An 18,638-nucleotide genomic window follows, 5' to 3' on the forward strand; every position below is an offset into this window, starting at 1 on the left:
CTCTTGTGTTTGCGCTGTGACTTCCCCCAAAATGATTTGTCTCCCACCATCATTATGTGCAAACTGTTGACACTTTATATTCCCTTGTAGACAAGAAACTATTGAAAGTGTTGTTGCATTTCCTGATGCGGTGACGGTTGAGAGTGTGATTCGGTAACTCCACCGTGCTTGTGTGACGTAAAGCGTCAGCCTTTAGACCCGCTTACCTTGGCAGTGTTAATGGTGCAGATTGGCTCATCCCATTCCTCCCGACACGCTTGGTGTGACGACGACAGCCAGACTTTGTTAACTCACAAACATTTCCACTATCTCATATCTGCCCGCATCCCCGACTCCTCTGCATCCAGAGCGTGACAATGTCACTGCCTAAAACAGAGGATTTACGTAGATCTGACCCAGGATCTGTGAAATAGTGAGAGATTTAGGGTTTAGATTCCTGCAGATTTATGTTTCTTGTTTTCCTGTAGAAAGTCATCCTGCTCTTTACTCTCCTTTATGCCGTCCTGCCCAGTGGTTTTACATGTTTTACTAACAACAACAAGCATACTGTCAAACTAGAGACACTTATGGATATTCATGAAAAGCTCCTCCAGCACCCTCAACCACTGGTTAAACCAATGCAGGTGTTTCCTTCTTTAAACTGGAAGAACATGAATGTACTAGTGTGCATGTAATTATTGATTTAAAAAAGGTGCAAACTGTGAAACATGATTCATAAATGTCACAAAATGAATAAAATAAGCAATATTTGTAACTGTAGTCTGATTTTTTTTTTTTGGCAGAATTACCTCTTAGCTGAATTTAAGCACTAAATGTTAGAAAATATGAAAGGAATGTGTTGCAGGTTTCCTTAAATGAGGTAGGAGTTTAAAATAAATTATAAGATTGTTTCCATCAGATTATACTGTTTTTAAATGTCTGATTCTTACTACATGCTAAGCAAAGTAAATTAAAGAACATGTTTTTTTGAGCATTAATAGACCAAAGTAACAGGACATTTCTTTGTTCTATGAAGAATACAATATATATTTTACATTTTTGTCCCTAGTTAGAGACAATAAAGGAGTAAACGGCCAGTTTTGACCACTGGCTGAGTGATTTGTCCATGTCTAAAAAAAAATATTGCTGTAAGTCAATTTTTACTTAAGTAGTAATGAAATGAAACAGAAGTCATTTGTACACCAATAAGGAAAATGTATAATTTATGCAACTTTATTGATTTGGGTAAAATATGGAAAACCACTGATAGATTTTGATCAGCTGACCTGTCTGCTTTGTCTGACTTATTGACTGATTTGTAAAACGGTATTCTTCTGCTTCAGCTGTGAATTTTTTAACATTTGTAAAGAATGAGAAACTCTTAATACGGAAATCTCTCAAATCAGTTCAAACGTTCTTCCAAAGGGTTTATGTCAAATCTCTTCTTTAGAGGTTTTTTCACATATGGATGAAGCAATGCCCTCCAGACAAAACCTTTACGTGCATTTTGTTTAAGAAACTGTTCAATTTAACACTTGAGCTTAATTTTTGTGTTTTTGCTCCGCTCTCATTTTTCTGCAGATTTATGATAAAGAGAGCTCAGGGCAGAAACCGGTTTGGGATAAAGAACTTCAAGAAAAGATGGTTCCGACTCACCAACCATGAGTTCACCTATCACAAAACAAAAGGTGGGCTCAGCGAGTTCCCCAGAAAGATTAAACTATGATCTACGTTTACGTCTTGGTGGGCGTTTCTGTGTGACTCTGCAGAAGAGGGGGTGGGAATGTGCAGAGCGTGCACACTCATCCCGCAGCACACGTGGTGCAGATTTAAGTTACTCGGCAGGCAGCTAGTGTGTGCACCCTGACTACTGACTGAAGCTAATCTGAAATTCTTTATTTAGAGTTGTATTTTTAGCACATGTCGCAGATATATTGCAGACAATATTCTACAAACCAAAGATACTGAAGAGCCAACTTGCAGAGGTTTTGGAAAATAATGTGTTTTGGGATTATGATCCCAAAAACAAGATCCAAAATATGATCACAATAAAATATCTGATAGTTGCAATTTTGTCCCATAATTGTTACGTGAAATAAGAAACGGATTCATTATACCTTTGTTTGATTAGCTCCTCAGCATTATTTACATTCTTTACAAAACTTTTTCTTTTTTTTAGATTAGTTTGCATTTCTTCTGTTTGATTGTGCTACCTGTTTGCTCCAGGAGAGGGCGCTCTGTGCAGCATTCCTATAGAGAACATCTTGGCTGTGGAGAGGCTAGAAGAGGAGTCGTTCAAGATGAAAAATGTGAGGACCGCTCCTCCCGAGATAATGCTCCAAAAGATTTTCTGCAAGAGCTTAAAACTTCTGCTTACTTGCTGCTTTTGCCCCTTCCTCCAGATGTTCCAGGTTATTCAGCCGGAGCGAGCGCTTTACATCCAAGCCAACAACTGTGTGGAGGCCCGAGACTGGATAGACATCCTGACCAAAGTCAGCCAGTGCAACCGCAAACGCCTGAGCACCTACCACCCTTCAGCCTACCTCAACGGCCACTGGCTCTGCTGCAAGCTGTCCGCAGACACAGCCCCGGGGTGTACGCCCTGCACTGGGTACACGGAGCCTTCAAAGCACACCCCCAGTCAGATTCTACTTATTTTCCATCTCTTCCTCTCACCGTATGCATGTGTTCACCTAATTTCAGCGGCTTACCTGCAAACATCCAGCTTGACGTAGACGGCGACAGAGAGACTGAGAGGATTTACTCCCTCTTCGGCACATACATGACCAAACTGATCAAAATGCAAGGTCAGACACCAGCGACTCTGCCTCACGCACTGTTTTCTACATGTGTGTATCTTCACTTCATCTCCTGTTTTCTTTGTGACTCCCCCATGCAGAGGCCTGTGGAAGTAAGTCCGTGTACGACGGGCCCGAACAGGAGGAGTATTCTACCTTTGTCATCGACGACCCCCAGGAGACGTACAAAACCCTGAAGCAGATCATTTCGGCTGTGCAGACGTTGGAGCAGCAGCACACCAAGTACAAACGGGACAAGTTCAAGAAGACAAAGATAGGCAGCCAGTATGTGCTTCTGATATGATACATTTACTATGTTAAGTCAAATGTGAAGTGCCCTTCACATTCACTACCCCTTCTGGTAAAGCTGTGTAAAAATCTTTAAAATAAACCATCTAGTAGAATAATAATAAAAAAAAAAACTGTAGATGTTTTTAAATCTTCACAAGTGGCTGCAGGAAGGTAGCAACTCACCTAAATTTGCCATCAGAGCAACGATTATAAACAGCTAAAGCTGTTGTCTGAGGATCCAAGTTAATCTTGCCACGATGCATAAAAAGCGAAATGTCAAGGGAGGTTAAAAAAATCTCCAGATTTCATTCTTTCAGAACTGTAACAAATAATGGAGTCTTGGGGTTTCTCAAAATTTCCAGCACAATTTTAGATGGAACTTATGTGCCAACTGTTTTTCTATTTTTTTGTTTTTGGGTGGCAAAAAAGACCACGCAGTGAAAAGTCATTTCTGAAATAATATCACAAAACATTCGGAGTTTCCTAAACTCTTCAAGAACTTTAATTAGAACTCTGTCGGCAGATGAGATTAAGATGGAGCTTTTAGGTCACACACTTTAAGATGGTTTCGGCTTTAAACAGAGGTGGAATATCGCCACTTTCCTAAAATAATGGCACAAGTCACTTCTTGCTCAAAATTGCCATTATTTTAAGAAGGTAAGGATTTGTGAAAAAGCACATGAAGGCCACTTTTAAGTATGGTGGAGGATCTGTGACACTGTTTCTCTGCTAAAAGCCCCCGAAAAAATTGTTAAAGTGGATTGCATCATGAATTCTTTGAAAAAGCAGGAAGATTTAAACAAAAAATGGGATGTATTTACAGCAGGGTTGATTTTTTTTCTATTTATTTTTCATTTTTTGTGTAAGACTATGCTACTGTGATAAAATAACTCTTTATTCTAAGGCTTTTTATTTTACACTGGGAGGCTTTCTATCTAGTAGGTCACATGTTTCAAACTCTCAGCCCATGGGCCAAATCTGGCCAGCCATAAGTTTTTATGTGGTTCCTTAGAACCTTAGAACAGAATAGAATATCATTTTATTAATCACATCACTGTAGTTTTATCCTTATACGGCCAAATTACATCTCTATAAAAAGATGTGTAATATCTAAGTTCAGGAGGTTCTCATCAAATGCATATTTTAACAGCTTGTTAATAGGGAGTTTTATCAATGCTTTCTGCCACAACCGGCCCTTTGAAGACATTCTTTATCTTGATGTGCCACAAAATTAAAATGAGTCTCCAGGTCATTGTCGTAACTACCATTATCAGCCAGCAGGTGGTAGAATTGCACAACTTCCTGAAATATCAACAAAATTTTGGTGAACTTAAAGTTCACATTCATATCTGAGAATTAAGTCACATCAGTTGTTTATTTAATGTCAGACTTTTGTGCATGTTTTGCCCTCTGACATCTAAAGCCTCACAACACCTTTTTTTTTGTCCTCTCAGGGAGCATCCGATCGGAGACAAGAGCTTTCAGTGCTACATTCGTCAGCAGTCTGAGAACACCACCTACTCTATCTAGCAGCAGCCCTGCATATGCCCAGAACCAGCATATTTGTTTTTTCTTTACTGCAAGAAAACCCGACTCTAAAGCAGCCCAGCGTGTTCTGTTGAGTCGTAAATCTGTCTTTTTCTTTTTCTAGATAAGATGAAAAAGAACAGCGTCCAAGCCAAATAATTTTCTGAGGTAACTCATGAGCTGGTTTGGCAACAGGGATCCCCTGATTTACTGATTTGTTCAGCTGTTAAGGAAACCCGATGCCAGACTTTAAGAGCTGTGTTGTGTTGGTTGGACCACACAACAGCGTCTCTGAACGTATTCCGCAGAAATTGGAGGAACAAACGTCAGATCAGTGCGAAGAAAGAAGGGATCTAAAAGCTGAGCTATTCACACCACACTTGCATCAGCCCTGATGTCCCTTCTGCGATGCGACGAGAGAATAAACTAAGCATTTTCACTGGACACTGTTTGTGGTGACCAACACGCACTTTAATTGCCTCCAGATCCTTGGATGAACAAGCCTCACAGCACACTTTGAACATCTTCTGTTGTCTAAGTGTATTTTTTTCTTAATGATTGGTGAAATGTTTTACTGCATTTCACCTCCGACAGACCAAACTTAAGAAGGAAGAAAGGACTTTGTCCCTATGCACTTGTGTTTGTGTGTGTTGTTGTTTTTTTGTTCTGTTTTGTCCCAGTTCCCCTCTTGTAAGGTTGCAAGTGTCAAGGGGACAAAAGAAGGGATCACTGGGACCAAGGAAATCTGAAAGTAGCTCAACGTTAGCTGTAAATTCTCACTCCACGCACAATTTTATGTTTCTTTTTCATCGTTATCATCAGCACTGTAAGCCTGGTATAGTTTCTCACATTCATTTGTGACCTGTATAGAGGACAGAAGAGAAGATTGCAGGTGTCATTAGCTGCTTACACAGAGTCTTTGTGTGCTCTAACATTGACTGCATCCATCACTAAAATCAGTTCAAACCAAACCAGAGGTTTGGTTCCTATGCACAAAGTCCCAGGTACTCTGAACTCCAACAAAGTTGGTCTGGAGCCTGTAATGTTGGTTGAATTAGTGACATGTTAGATAATAAACCAATTTATTTTAGAGTTTGGCTCTAATGTCATAATGCAACTTGTTGCCAGTTTAGAGCCATTATCAGTAGGGTTCTGGTCATTATTTCACCACATCGTACTTTTGCAGTTTTAGTCATTTTGTAGCCTTCTGTTTCAGAGAAAAATGGGAGCCACTCTTCCTATCTGTCTTTTGATGATTTTGTACCTGCTTTAAAAATCTTTCATACAAAATCAGTTTCTGTTGTGTAATCCACTGTAAGGAAATGTGGTTATCTACCAGCCGGAGGACTCTTTGGGTCATTTTGGTCCAGGCGGGGAGTATTAGTGCTCATATTTCAAGTAGCCCAAATAGGGATTAGAAACAGAAATACTGGAAATAGTGTCGTATAAATTCTTTAAAAAATACAATTATAAATAAATGAAAAAATAAAATTGGTAAAAGCTGGGTACAAATTTGGCAAAAGAGCGGTTGTTTTTAATCTACGAACACTGCTGTACGAGAGGCATTTAGAAAATTATCTCAACATGCTGCCACATACAGTGAAAGACATGAAGGCACATCAGTGAATATTCAAATAAATCAGTCCCTGGAAGCCTTTAAGCACCTGTGGATCTGGAGTCCCAATTTTTTAGGCACATAAACATTTATTTATTTATTTTTTCATTGAAATGCCGCTTTCACACTAATGTAGCTGTTGTATTTTAACAAAACTGAGAAACAAAATTCTCCATTCAAGCTATAATCTCACACGCTGCTTGGACTTTTTTTTACTCTGTGTAGGTAGCTAAAGTCACTTTACTTATTTCATTGACATGCAGAGTGTTAGAAAAAACCATTACAAATATTTCTTTTCCTTCCTACTATTCCATTTAATCTAACACAAGCTGTATTTTTGACATGGTTTATGTGGAGCTGACTTGTGTTGCTATAAAGGTGCAGTCCTTGTTTTCGATGGGTTCTCTTGGAGAACTTGCCTCCTCTTCCCCTCCTTGTGTTGTGAAGTATCTTATTTTTATGCATTCCTCTGAGAAGCTGTCCGCTGTGAATCTTACCGGACTCCAGCTCAGAATCTGTTGAAGGTACAGGGTTTATTGTTCTTGCTTGGTTCTTTTTGTCCCTTCACTCTTTCCACAGGCAGCCACTCTGACTTAAGCTCTCATTCTTGCCAAACCAGTGCATGTGAAGTGCAGCTGTAGCCCCGATGGACTCTTGAAAACAAAAGAAGAAGCAAATTTTGTATTTTCTAAAACTCAGCTCTTGTATATTTAGCCTCACAGGTGTTCCCGTGAAAACAGGGTCCCAACCAGTGCCAGTCATGATTTTTCTAAAATCAACTTTTTAAAAAGCAATCAAAAAAAACTGTTATTTAGAGATGTATTTTTTGTCTAACTCAGCCTGAACTGTTTTAAAAGCAGCTGAACGCTTATTCAAACAACATTCTTCTCGTCTTTGATGACTGTGGTGAATTTTAAGGAAGCTTCTTGTTTTCTATCTTGTCATACGCAAACCTTGAACGGAATGACTGGAGTAAGTGTGTGTGTGTGTGTGTATTCTTGTTGTGTTTTGATGATGGATTTTATCGACAATTAATTTAAACCTTTTGTAATTTTTTTTGTAATGCCATTTATTAAAACCAACCACTGCCCACTATCATGCTAAGGACACTGTTTCCCCACTTTGGCCTGATTTAGTGCTCCCCTTATAAATATCCTTTATTCTTCTCCTCTAGAAAAAGAAAGAAATTCTTTCCTAGTAAATGATCATTTGTGAATTATTAAGAAAACAGTGTTGCTTTGACTTCTGAACAGTTATTTTCTTCTCTTCAGTTGCTAATTTTCCTCAGGTGTATGAGACTGATATTTATTATAATTTTCCAGTAAAGAGTCTGCTGAGGTGGTGCAGCGATGGCAGTTACGGTAAAAAGCACCTCCTCCATCCCGAAAGCCCCCAAATAAAGGGGGACTGAATTATGCAATAAAGACAATATGCAATAATACCACAAATCAACAGTTCACGTCTGCTGACCTTTTGCAAGAAAATGCCTCTAAAAGCAGAGAGGTGGTATAAAGGGAGAACAGTGTATTTTGTACAAATATTTTAAAAGTATTAAAATAAGTGTGTTAAAATGTGTACATACAACAGCTGGATGAATGGTGCAAATGTGATGTGTTTTTTTTTTTTCCTGAATAACTAAATGAATACAATATTAATGTAAATCTGGTATATGTGTCATTTGTTCTTAACGTCCCTCAAGAGGTGTGGTTTGTTAGTTTTTATTGGAAACAAGGTTGTAGAGATATCTAAGCCAAGCAAAGTGTTAGGTGTGATAAGTTATGTTTCACAGTTATGCCACCATCACCTTTTTTTCTAGATAAAGTCGATGAAATGTTGCCAAAAGCTTTATTTTGGTCTCATTTTGGTCCACAAAAACATGCATATAACAGCCTTCTGGCTTGTATTCGTGTTTAAAACCAATTGTAGAAACTTATCAGTTGCTGTTAAGACAGCTAGGTTTGTCAATTTCCTTTGCAATGTCTTCCCCTGACTAAACACCAACCAAGAGAGATCCAGTGTTATACATAGTATGTTTTTATAGAGATCCAACCAGCTGCTTAAAAATATAATATTGGGTTGCGCTTTATTCCTGCACCACCGCACCGCCCGACATTTTTAAAACTAACTTTTTGGGCACTTTGGTGGTGCAGGAGTAGAGCACACAACCCACAGGTTTGAGTCTCAGCCCGATGACCTTTGCCGCATGTTTTCTCCCTCTCTCACTACTCTCTTTCCTGTCTGACCACTCTCAGATATGAGCCACTAGAACGGATAAAAAATTACTAAAATTTTTTACTGTATCTGGTCAATAAAGAACTAAAAAGATGTCAGTTTTACTGCAATCAACAAAACGGTGGAGTTTTTGTAAAAAGTGGATCTGTAAATTATGAAAAGGTCTTTAGAGAGACCCACAGGTTCAGCCTTTTTTCAGTAGATTTTCTTATTGGCGAACTAAGATTTATTTTTGAGAAAAATTAGGTCCATGTTTGTGGTTCTCGTTGCTCCAAAATTAAGATGAATGCAAAACCTTTCTTAATAATGCAAATATGTTTTTTGCACCTTCAATTTTGTTTTCCAAGATGTTACCTATCTGTGAAAAAAGTGCCCTAAAGATGGAAAAAAATATCCACCCCCATCGACCACCATATTTTCTCCATTCCACATCTGAGCTCTGGGGGCCGTCCAAAATCCTTTAGATGGCCGTAAATGGCCCACGGGCCGCACTTTGGACACCCATTGAATTAGGAGATAAATCAATGGACATTTCATCCTTGTTTAACTTGGACATCAATCTTTTTTTTAAATACTCTAAAATATGCAATATTGCGTATTGGTTGAGTTCTCCTGTGGGCTGTGGGCCCCCTGTGGGCCCCCTGTCCTGTACTGTGTTTAGTAACGCTATTTTCCGCCTGAGTTCAGCCACGTTGAGTAAACAAAAGCCAGAGAGCGTCAATAGCGTGTTAGCAGCGCTCCCTCGCTGCCTCCCTCCCTCCCTCCCTGTCCTTTTCTTTTCTTTTTTTTCACAAAAACACTTTCGGGAAAAATAAAGTTTGCCCCCGACTCCCCCTTCTCCTTACCGACCTGCTCTCGGTCAGTCTAAGCCAAACCGTGGCCTGTAGCTGGAAGAACGGCTCGACTATGTGGAGGCAGAAGCGGGCTCTTGGGAAACCCTTGGCTTGTCTAGTATTACTAGTGGCGCTCGCCGATGCTTATCGATGTAAGTACGATCGCTGCTTTTTGCGGGGGTTTTTTTTGCTGACATTAACGGGGCAGGCTCGTCAGGTCGCATTAAAACTCAAACCGTGGCCCCAAATTGAGCTTCCAGTCTGGATGAAACCAGCTGGGAAACTTGCAGGACTTTTACATAAAAAAAAAAAAAAAAAAGATAATCAGAGGGGGGGGTCATGACTCTCATACACCGTGAAACAAAAAGCCTGGACAACATGAGCCGCTTACAGCAACTAGGGGGGCTATTTCTGGGAAATAACCGTTTCGCAATGAACTCTTCTTATTGCCAATTCATAGAGAAACAATTAGGTTAGTCCAGAAACACATGGGCCAGCTGTCATGAGGGAAGAGACTCCTCAGCTGCATTCCTGTGAGGATCAGTCAGGCTTTGTTGTGTTTCTGTATTGCATTAATCACTAGAGGAACCTACAAATCAGCAAATCTCTTTCTGTCTTTACACAAAGAAGCTGTGGCTGTTTGGAGCTTGTTTCTGAAGCAGGGTGTCTGTGTTAGTCCTGAACCAGAATACAGCTTCCCAGTTCCTGAGCAGGCACCGGAGGGCCAACTCTTTGTTCGAGGAGAGCAAGAAGGGCAACCTGGAGAGAGAGTGCATCGAGGAGGTGTGCAACAAGGAGGAGGCAAGGGAGATCTTTGAGAACTACCCGGAGACGGTAAGGGTCCCCCGGGGTTAGATCAGATGTTGCTGCATTTGCAGGACATGTCAGATTTTGAAACCAGCTTCAGCAGAAAATAAAGGAGAGGAGGATCAGGAATGGGAATGAAACAGAATATATGGGAGCACAGAAAGAACACACAAGCAGCGAAGTTGGAAGAAATGTAAAGCAAAAAGCCTCCAGCTTCACTAGAAGTTGAATTTGCATATCATGCTTCAGATTTGTGAAAATCTTTGAAAACTTTGAGAGAAGCTTAAGTTCACATCTTCAAATGTGTGTTTTAGGTGATTTGTTTAAGTCATCGAAAGAAAAGCAACACAAATACCAGATGAATAAAAAGTGGGTCAACTCCTGGTTGTTCAGACTTTAACTTGTGCCACATTTATTTACAAAAAATTCCTAGAATCCTTGAAGCCGTGTGAACTAAAACGGATCCGCGGGCCTTTTGAATAGAAGGCAGCCCACAGCATCACAGTTCCTCCACCATGCAATAAAACATAAATACTTTTCTGTCTTCAGAGCCGCCTGGAGGTTTTGTTGTTGTAAATAGCATCTAAAGGTTGTTATGGAGACTTGGTGACGGTAAAGATGTCACTCTTTACCTGCAGCTCTTTAACAAAGAGTTTTATTTTACCTCCTGTTCCATCCTGCTCCTGTTGCATATTGGAGGGATAAACGCCATTTAAAAGTGGATTGTTAATTAAAGGTTCATAGAAAGTCTGATCAACCTAAAAGAAATGTAAATAAAAACTAAGACGCTGGTTCAGATACTTTAACTTTGGAAAAATGCTAAGGATGCCAATAATTGTAGCACTGGTGATTTAAATGATTAATTCTTCAAAACACTGGCTCTAGGTTGATTTTGGACGTATTTTGTTCTAAGTCCTGAAGTATGAAACATCTAACAGTTGTCAATCTGTCACTCTTTTTTGCAGGAATACTTCTACCCCAAATATGTCTGTGAGTTTGCTATTTTCACTTTTATTTTTTGCTATTTTCAGCATCTCGTGCCTTCATACCCGTGACTCGTTTTCTTCTTTTCTGCAGTGTGTTTGGGTTCCCACCGCGTCGGCATCAACAACCACAACTCGCAGTCAAACATCCCGCCTGACCTTCGAACCTGCGTAATGGGTGAGATTTTAACACAGAGTCTGCTTTTGCTGTGAATTGCTGCCAGCGTCATGCCCTGTGGGTCGGTGTGTCCTAAACCAGAGCTCAGTAACCAGTGCACACCATACCCGTGCTACAAGGAGGGCTCAGAGCGCTGCGTCGACGGTCAGGCCTCCTTCTCGTGTGTGTGCAAGCCTGGCTGGAAGGGGAAGCGCTGCGAGGATGGTCAGTTATCATTAGTTGGCTCTTTTTTTGTTGGATTTTTAAGCACAAGTGTTTACTTTAATGGTGCTTTTAAACTTTGACTGAAAATCATTTTAAGCCCTGTAGTGACTGAACATTGCTTTGTCATGGCTGTTGGTTTCTGCAGATATCGACGAGTGCTCAGATCCTGAGTTTCCAGCAGGATGCAACCAAAAATGTCACAACATACCAGGTAGTTTTCACTGCTTGTGTGAGGAAGGCTTCGCCATCAATGACAAGATCAACTGTGTTGGTAAGATCTGCTGTTTTTTTTAATGATTTCTGGCAGGTCTTTTACAACTTCACGGTCAAAAAAACCTTCTACTCAACAGCTGAGCACACAACAGTTTGTTTTTCATTCTGATACCTTTCTTGCTATTTATTCATGTGGATAGTTGAACTCTTCATGCCTTAAATCACAAACTCTGCTCCCCCAGCTGTTGCCCTCAGGGAGCACATCATTTATTATTTCTGACCCGATGGGCCAGCAGATCTGCTGAAAACACCAAAACAGCCCAATAGCTCTAGGCTGTTTGAAATAGCATACGGTTTGTAGATGTCCACTGTCCCATTTTTGATCATCTGGACATTTCCTGTTTTGTTCTGTGTGGGTAGCTCACTGTTTATCTTTGAGTGTTGTCCAGTACAAAGTCTTCACAAACATGAACTCAGGCGGTCTGATGATTTGGCTTTCTGTTTTCATTTGATGGGTTACAGGGAGTGAGTAAGCCGCTCTGCTGTTCCATATTGTGCATGTGAGCGTCATGTTGAGTTTCTGCCGTTATCCACTGCTTCTATGAACTGATTCTAATCTAATTCTCATGACATTTTAAGGTGTCACATAAATTCCCAAATAAGATACTTCTTTTTTTTTTACAAGAGATGGTATACATTTGATTCATCTTGTAAACCTTATAAATATTCCTTAAGCAGTTTATATTTTGATGTCTAACAAGACTGTTATTGTATTTCTTTCCAGATATCAATGAGTGCCTGCTGTACGCCAGTATTTGTGAACAACCAGCTAAATGTGTCAACACACCAGGCATGTATGAGTGTCAGTGTCCCCTCGGATTTAAATACAACTTCACTTCCAGGACATGCGATGGTGAGATCTTTACCCTTCCAGGCTCTGCCTCACCTGACATGCACATAATGTCATTTTAGGTCTTGAATACATTAGTGACTCTCAGCATGTGAAACCTTCTTTACTTTTTGCTAGTTGGTTTGCTTTCCAGTTGTTGTTTTTCTATTATTATTTTACCTCGAAGGCTCTCTCCACGTGTATTTCACCAAGCAATCCGAATGTCTTTTAAAATTTTCCCCTCATTGTTGCAGATGTGGATGAGTGCGAGACGCAATCGTGTGACGGGACGTGTCAAAACACGGTGGGCAGCTACTCGTGCCACTGTGACGGCCGTCGGGGGTTACAGCTGGCGGCAGACGAGCAATACTGCGAGAGAATCCCCGTTTGCGTGGACCTGAAGGACTTTAAACACCCTGAGATGCTTTACCTAGGGGAGCAGTTTGCAGGCTTTCCAGTCGTCTACCTGCGCTTTCGCCTTCCAGAAAACACAAAGTAGGTGTTTAACAAGCATATGCTGATGAATGTAACTGGGATTCAGTCTTTTTTCAATTACTGAACATTTTTGAGACTGCGGATGTATTCTACACAAAAACAAAATTCCCTAGCTCCCTAGCAAAAAGTCCTGTCACCTTTGGGTTTTGAGGTTGTTTTCTGTTCCTTTTTTCATCTGTATATCTTGGTTTGTTTTAGGGAATATTGGATTTTATTATTGCAACTGTCTTAGTACTTTAATGACTTGAATACATGACTGGTTAAATTTGGTTTCTTGATGATTCAGTCCTTTATTTTTTTGTTTGTATTGTCTTGTTGGTGGAATTTGTGATTTAGCAGCACTTTCGGTTTTGTTGGTTAAAGCTTTCTTAAAACCATTTTTATACCACATTGACAAGGAGGACAACAATATCATTTACATATTGGACTTTTATGAAAATAAAATTGTCAGAATATTTAACCCCAGATGTGATGGTCCACATGAATTATAGGTGTAATAGATTTTCAGAATATTTTGCTTCATTTTGCGAGTTGACATTATATTATAACAAGAACCACAATAAACACCTTTTAGACACAAGACCTACAAAGGATGTCCCACTGGTCCCAATATGATCCGCATTTTGTCAACTCAAATGGGTTTCATACATTAGGCTACTCCTGAGTACTCACCCAGCCTTAGCAAACTACTTTCAGGGCCCAGATTTGTTGGTTGAGATGTACTAAGCAATCAATGGTGGTGCAATAGCCACTGTTATTCAAATACTTCATCCATCTCAAACACCGGAATAAAAACATTGTGGTTCTTTTTTTTTTCTTTAAATGAATTATATTGAAGTATTTGTAGCATAATAAGAGATGCTGAAGATACTGTTACCATGACTACATCCATGACAGTCATGATTGTCCAGAGGGTTATTTCATCTTCCTTTTTCTTCGTCCCGATAGATTCACGGCAGAGTTTGACTTCCGAACCTTTGACCCAGAGGGAGTTGTTCTGTATGCCGAGTCTGCCCCGGACTCGTGGTTCATGTTGGGACTAAGGGGTGGCCGCATTGAAGTCCAGTTTAAAAATCAGCACACCTACAAGGTTACAAGTGGAGGAAAAGCCATCAATGACGGACAGTGGCATGTGGTAAGGTAGTGCGACACATCAGTGAATTGCTGCACACAGAAAAAGCAGGTTCCTTCCTTCTAGCTGACAGAGAGATTGCTGATGTCTTGATTGATAAACTGAACTGATTACAGAGGTTCTGCTCTGAAAGCTGTAAGGCGTCAGCAGTGTGATATTGTCTGTGTGATACACAGATCTCGGTGGACGAGCTGGAAAGCAGCATCAGCGTGAAGATCAGTAAGGAGGCTGTGATGAGCATCAACAGCCCTGAGAATCTCTTCACTTCAGTCAACGGCAAACTGGAGACCAAAGTCTACATCGCTGGGCTGCCCAACCGCACAGACAACGTCATGAAGCCTGTAAGCTGGCCCAGTCACAGCAGAGAAATAAGTAGCACAGACAGGGCTAAATGGATGTGTTTGACACATAAAATCCAAACTGTTCTCTGTTCTTCTATCAGATCAATCCCCGACTCGACGGCTGCATCCGTGGCTGGAACCTAATGAACCAGGGGGCCTCTGGGGTCAAAGAGGTCATTCAGGAGAAGGAGAGCAAACACTGCTTCATCTACGTGGAAAGAGGGTCCTTCTTCTCAGGGGCCGGACTGGCACTCTTCGACATAGACTACAGTGAGTAAGTTAAGTCATGCTTTATTAATCCCTGTGGGAAAGCTTTGAGTGTGTGCTTGAATAGTCATAGGGCGCTGCAGCAGGACTGACGGTAGAGTTGAATATGCTCTCTTAGTTTTAAGAAAGCAATAAAACAGTATAACAAGCAAAAATATATTTGAAAAAATTCCTGCTTGAACCCTCGGGCTTCAATGTAAACCTTCCACAGACTCGACTGGAAATCAGAGGTGAACTTCGGGTCAAGGTTAATACTTGAACTCTGCAGAGTAGCGCTTTCCAATTGGCTTAGTACTTGGTTCCATACTTCTAAAAATTAGCTTCATGTTGACAAAGTCCACCGATTTCACTGAAAAGACCATTTTGGAGCAAGGTTTGGTGACACACCATGAGTGGATAAACAAGCCAAAAGTTTGAATTGGTGAGATATAATTGGTCCAAATGGTATATAATGTCTAACAAACTTCAGATGTTTTACCACTAATTGAAGATGTATTATAATTGGAGCTTATGAATTTAAGTAGAAATTTGAAGGTAGCTGAATCTTACTGTTTAATTTGAACAGAAATTATGTATTTTTTACATAAATAGGTGATTCTAGGAGCTGGAAGGTGGATATAACAATGAACATCCGTCCATCAAGGAGCACAGGTGTCGTCCTTGCTCTTGTCTACAACAACACAGTCCCCCTGTCGGTTGCTGTGGTAACAAAGGAGGAAGAAGATGCAGTGAGTTAATCGATACCGATATTGAAAATAAGCTCATGTTCACATTAGATCAAACTTTTGTAACTTTATGTGCATTTGCTCTCCAGAACCTGCAAGTGTTTCTGGACGGCGTCTCTGTGGCCACGCTGGACTCGCTTATGTTGTGTTACCCTGATCGGTTGATGGTGCAGCTGAACGTGACTCCGACAGAAATCCAGATCTCTGCAAACTCCTCCACTGTTGGCTACATAAAGTCTGAAACCCTGCAGAAGGCCCTGGAGCAGCTCAACACCACCATGCAGAACCCTATAAGCACGTACATTGGCGGGATACCATGTAAGTTAAAGAACAAAGGTTAAAAAGTCATGTTTTAGTCTATTAGAAGCCCAGACCTGAATCTTAAGGAGGAAATGTAAGTTAGGAATGTGGTAGATCTGTTAAAGCTTACACATTTCAGCCACAGGGTGGGGCTACAGCACTGCCAGGAGGAAACAGATACTTTAGGGTGGCAAGACTTAGTAGAGTATACAATATTTTCTTGCTTTAATCAACACAATCAGTTGTTTGAGCTTCTATCAAGTGATGCATTTTTCACTAGCAAATGTTCATTGGTTGTAAAAACACAGCTGGGTAATGAAACATGGATTCCCACTGCAGGATTTTACTTGCTACTACAATTTTCTGAAGTGCATTGAAGCAAAAAAAAAAAGAAAAAACACTGCCAATTCTGCTTTTTGTGTCACAAGAGGCATGGAAATTTAACTATTTAGCAAACATTAGTGTAAACACTATACACACACTATAAGAATTTGATTAAAAACAAGAAGAAAGACCAAAATATATTAAAAAAAAACAAGAAGAAAGAACAAGATGTATTCAAGTGGACGTATTGAAAAGATTAGTTGTCATTTGTCTCATGTGATGTCACAGAAAGGGACATATAAAGAGGGAAGCTTGTTTTGGGGCGTGTGGATTTTATCCTGATTAAATAACATTTTACAACAACAAAAACAAAACAAATATGACATGTTTTATGCATGCAACTTGTTTTTCTGACATTAATTCAAACCAAATGTTTGCCGTTTTCGGTTGGTTAGTTACCAAACTTATTCCTATCTGCTTAATGCCAGAATGGTGAGATAGAGGAAAGAAAATAAACCAGCAGCGATATCAGGAATAGGACTCTGGACCTCAACATGTGTTTGAATTCTTGAGTACAACTTCCAAATACCTAAAAGTGACATATTCATACGAAGGCATACACAATGAGAATGTCTAGCCTTCACACTGTTCTGGAGGAAGATGTGTTCTGAGTCCCAGGGATGAATTTGTTTTGGTGCAAAATGTGCAAATGTGTCCCATAAAAAAACCAAAAGGTGTCATGAGGGTTACTGAAGCCAGTAAGAGAATGCCATTATCCACAGTGAAGCAAGTCAGGAACTGAAATGTGCTGAAAGGTCACTCGTTGAGGAAGAAGCCATCACTCAAAAAGCAAGACGAGAAGCTTGTGGAGGAAAAGCAAAGCTTGTTTGATCCAAGTTATGCAGATGAAAGGTTTCAGTAAACTGTTGATAAAGACTTCTCTAAAATTTCTGTTATTTTGAAAATGCTACACAAAAACAATTTTGGTTATTCTAAAACAGGAAACCCTCCCTGTCCAATGTTTAGTCGTTGGACAGGGAGGGAAAGTTATAAGTCAATTGTGGACTTTTTGTTTTGTACATGAAGACAATTTAAATGATTTTACAAAAAAGCCCAGTAGCTTTAAAAACTTCACTGATGTTTATGCCCATTTATAAGCAATTTTTTTCAACTCTCTTTCTTTAAGCTGACGTCCCTTTGCCTGCCACCCCTGTGTCAGCCTTTTACCACGGCTGTATGGACATCAGCATAAATGGCAGACAGCTGGACTTTGACGAAGCACTGAGTAAACACAACAGCATAAAGTCTCATTCCTGTCCTCCTGTCAGTGACCCAGGACACCCTGATGTACATCGCCCTGCATAGGAAGTGACCTTAATTAGCAAACCATTAAAAAAAACTCCTCAAATTAGCCAACACCCCACATGGGACACCTCTGGGGATATGTCCGATAGATAATGGGGTTTTAAGTGCTGTCCTTCATCCATGCTGTGTAACTTTATCCACCCTTCTTATTCCAGGTTTTTTGGTTGGTCTTAGCTTCAGCAAAAGCTGGACATTATGGTTGTAGTAGTTTGTTGCAATAAATGTACAATTTTTCAAGATATTTTGACAGAAAGAGTTGCGTTCTGCAGTAGCAGTTTGTATTGAGTAACATACGGTTGCCTTTGTGTAGATAAATAAACAAATGGTCACTGTTGGCCAGGCTCTGATAGTACCCTGTCCTTGCTGCAGTCATGTTCCTGTCTGTGTTTGTCTCAGAAAAAGAGGCAGAACCTGGAGGCCTCTGACACACGTGTCTTTGAATCTACAATACTGATCTGGGTCACACATCGAAACCTTTGGTGTCCAGCTTGGTTGATAATATTATGGGTGCACAATTCCCAGTGTATATAAAAGTCAAACCGTGTAGTTCTTTCTGGTGTATTCTTTTCGATGTTTATTTTAATAAAACTGAATTAAAGCAATGGTTCTTGCATTTTATTAATTTCTGTCCTCTTGCCTCAAATAATACTGAGTTTAAATTCAAACTCATTAGACTCAGGAAGGAGAGATCAATTACACAGAACAGGGTCAGGTATTGACTGATTAAAATGATGCTGTCATGTGCATGAAATATGACAGCAGCACAGATGCAAACAGTAGGAATTTTCTAACTTAATAGTAAGAACTTTTTTTAACAACCTCTCCTAAGTTTTGAAATCTATTCTGTAGATTCTCAGGAATTTCTGCTGATTTATGGTACCTATGTTGCAGATTAGTTTGCATTGCTCAGGGCTGGCTCCATATTCGACAAGGCAGTTTTTTTTCCAACTTTGTGTGCCAAAATAACACAAATTCTGTTTATCGATTTGACACATAAAAAATACCTCAAAACAAAGTGAATTATTCCCCTTTATAGATCCATTCTCTGCACATTTGTACACATTTGAAAAGAAAAAGTTAAGTTGAAAAACTATTTTATGGACTTTTTATTTCTATTTCGCTAAAATGTTGAAAACTTTT

At 39.9% G+C, this 18,638-nt stretch overlaps 2 protein-coding genes across 3 annotated transcripts in view; both read left to right on the forward strand.

Moving 5' to 3' along the window:
• rasa3 (RAS p21 protein activator 3) overlaps positions 1–7,871 on the forward strand; it is a 42,981-nt gene extending 35,110 nt beyond the window's left edge. The window contains exons 19-24 of the mRNA XM_032561722.1: positions 1,561–1,667; positions 2,206–2,288; positions 2,382–2,590; positions 2,683–2,786; positions 2,879–3,062; positions 4,523–7,871. Of these exons, the coding sequence (XP_032417613.1) occupies positions 1,561–1,667; positions 2,206–2,288; positions 2,382–2,590; positions 2,683–2,786; positions 2,879–3,062; positions 4,523–4,598 (763 nt within the window). The 3' untranslated portion in view covers positions 4,599–7,871. The remainder of the gene's footprint in view (positions 1–1,560; positions 1,668–2,205; positions 2,289–2,381; positions 2,591–2,682; positions 2,787–2,878; positions 3,063–4,522) is intronic.
• Positions 7,872–9,183: 1,312 nt separating this feature from the next.
• pros1 (protein S) lies at positions 9,184–18,104 on the forward strand. 2 transcript variants are annotated; one of them, XM_032561723.1, is made up of 14 exons: positions 9,194–9,427; positions 9,952–10,109; positions 11,048–11,072; positions 11,160–11,243; positions 11,325–11,447; positions 11,593–11,718; positions 12,445–12,573; positions 12,804–13,044; positions 13,993–14,179; positions 14,353–14,517; positions 14,619–14,787; positions 15,376–15,512; positions 15,599–15,827; positions 17,320–18,104. In XM_032561723.1, exons 1-14 carry the CDS (start codon positions 9,349–9,351, stop codon positions 17,496–17,498), a joined length of 2,031 nt encoding a protein of 676 aa, XP_032417614.1. In that variant the 5' UTR covers positions 9,194–9,348; the 3' UTR covers positions 17,499–18,104. The 2 variants fall into 2 exon arrangements, with proteins under 2 accessions (XP_032417615.1, XP_032417614.1); XM_032561724.1 differs by lacking the exons at positions 15,599–15,827; positions 17,320–18,104 and having other exon boundaries at positions 9,184–9,427; positions 14,619–14,791; positions 15,376–15,454.
• The last annotated feature ends 534 nt before the right edge of the window (positions 18,105–18,638 follow it).

The sequence above is a fragment of the Xiphophorus hellerii genome, chromosome 4 (genome assembly GCF_003331165.1).
Source record: "Xiphophorus hellerii strain 12219 chromosome 4, Xiphophorus_hellerii-4.1, whole genome shotgun sequence".
NCBI lineage: Eukaryota > Metazoa > Chordata > Actinopteri > Cyprinodontiformes > Poeciliidae > Xiphophorus > Xiphophorus hellerii.